Source organism: Brassica oleracea, unplaced genomic scaffold (assembly GCF_000695525.1).
Source record: "Brassica oleracea var. oleracea cultivar TO1000 unplaced genomic scaffold, BOL UnpScaffold03198, whole genome shotgun sequence".
Taxonomy (NCBI): Eukaryota; Viridiplantae; Streptophyta; class Magnoliopsida; order Brassicales; family Brassicaceae; genus Brassica; species Brassica oleracea.
The window spans coordinates 1-1272 of NW_013619724.1; the positions used below are offsets into that span (position 1 = coordinate 1).

General features: G+C 36.0%; 1 protein-coding gene across 1 annotated transcript; it reads right to left on the minus strand.

Annotated features, from left to right (window-relative positions):
• Positions 1 to 21: 21 nt before the first annotated feature.
• LOC106321826 (putative protease Do-like 3, mitochondrial) lies at positions 22 to 1269 on the minus strand (the record flags this gene model as incomplete). Its single annotated transcript, XM_013760062.1, has 4 exons — positions 22 to 281; positions 418 to 613; positions 723 to 968; positions 1089 to 1269. Coding segments are annotated over 4 exons (883 nt in total), but the record flags the coding sequence as incomplete, so codon positions are not given.
• Positions 1270 to 1272: the final 3 nt, after the last annotated feature.

Genomic DNA, 1272 nt, shown 5'->3' on the forward strand with positions numbered 1-1272 from the left:
GAAAAATTATATATGCAATACTAGTACCTTTACTATCATTTCCTATAGGAACACCATCAATGGCCAGAATAACATCATCCTTTTTCAGAAAGTTGTAAGCATCGGACAGCGGGTTTATTTCGTTTACAAGAATCCCTGTCATATCTTTGCTCATCTTGAAATAGTCACGAATTTGTGCATTCCCCATCATCTGATATGATATATTCATTGAGCCGAAACTAACATGTTTTTCTTCAACACAGTCTAAAAAGTGCTTAACTACTGGAGTTGGAATCATGTAACTGCAGGTGAAAATAATATAGTTAGTTAGACCTTTTATTTGTAAGGTCAAGAAACAATTTTTTTTTGAAATATAGTTATGCTTATTATGAATAAACTGTAGATAAATTCAATCTTGAAATCTGCAACTGGACTCACCCAATACCATCGGACCAGAACAAACCTTCAAATGCTACACCAGCCACTTTGTTTCCCAAAAATACAGGACCACCACTATTTCCAGAATTGATAGCTGCATCTATTTGTACTGTGAGTAGCTCTGTCGAGCTGTGACTATATTCTTTTAGTTCAACTCTCGACACAACACCTTTTGTAACGGATATACTGTCACCACCTGCATCATATAATCATGTAAACTTACACGCATAAATTTCCTGCCTTTATATCTTCTAATTTCTTCTTGAGATATTTTATATTCAGTATGATAATCTAAAAACAATTACCACAAGGATAGCCAACAAGGTGCACCTCTTCCTGCAGCTTGGGTACGTCTCCAAGCTCCAAGAAGTTCATTCCCTCCCAAAACTCATCGTTATCGACCTCCAAGATGGCTAAATCACATTCATGCCCAATCATTCGAACTTTTGCTTTGTACTTGGTGGCTGAACCGTGCTTTTGTACTTTAACCGATGTGTGATTATCCACCACATGCGCATTTGTAATAATCTTCTTTCCCGATATTAAAAATCCTACAGCAATTCCACTCCAAGTATCAAAAACCAACTCAAATCTATTACTACATGTTACAATTATAAGTCTTAATATTAATGTGAGTTTTTGTAATATATGTAAAATAAATTAGTAAATACCAGAGCCAGAGCATTCATTCTGCATACTAATCTGCCAAGGTTGAAAAAGTCTAGGCTTGCTAGAGACGGTGAAGACCTTAACCACTGAGTTAAGAGCTAAATCAATAGCAGAAGGAGGAGTTGTCTTTTTTGCTTCATCCACAATAGATTCTTCTTTCTCTTGATGAGTAACCGGAGGAGTTGT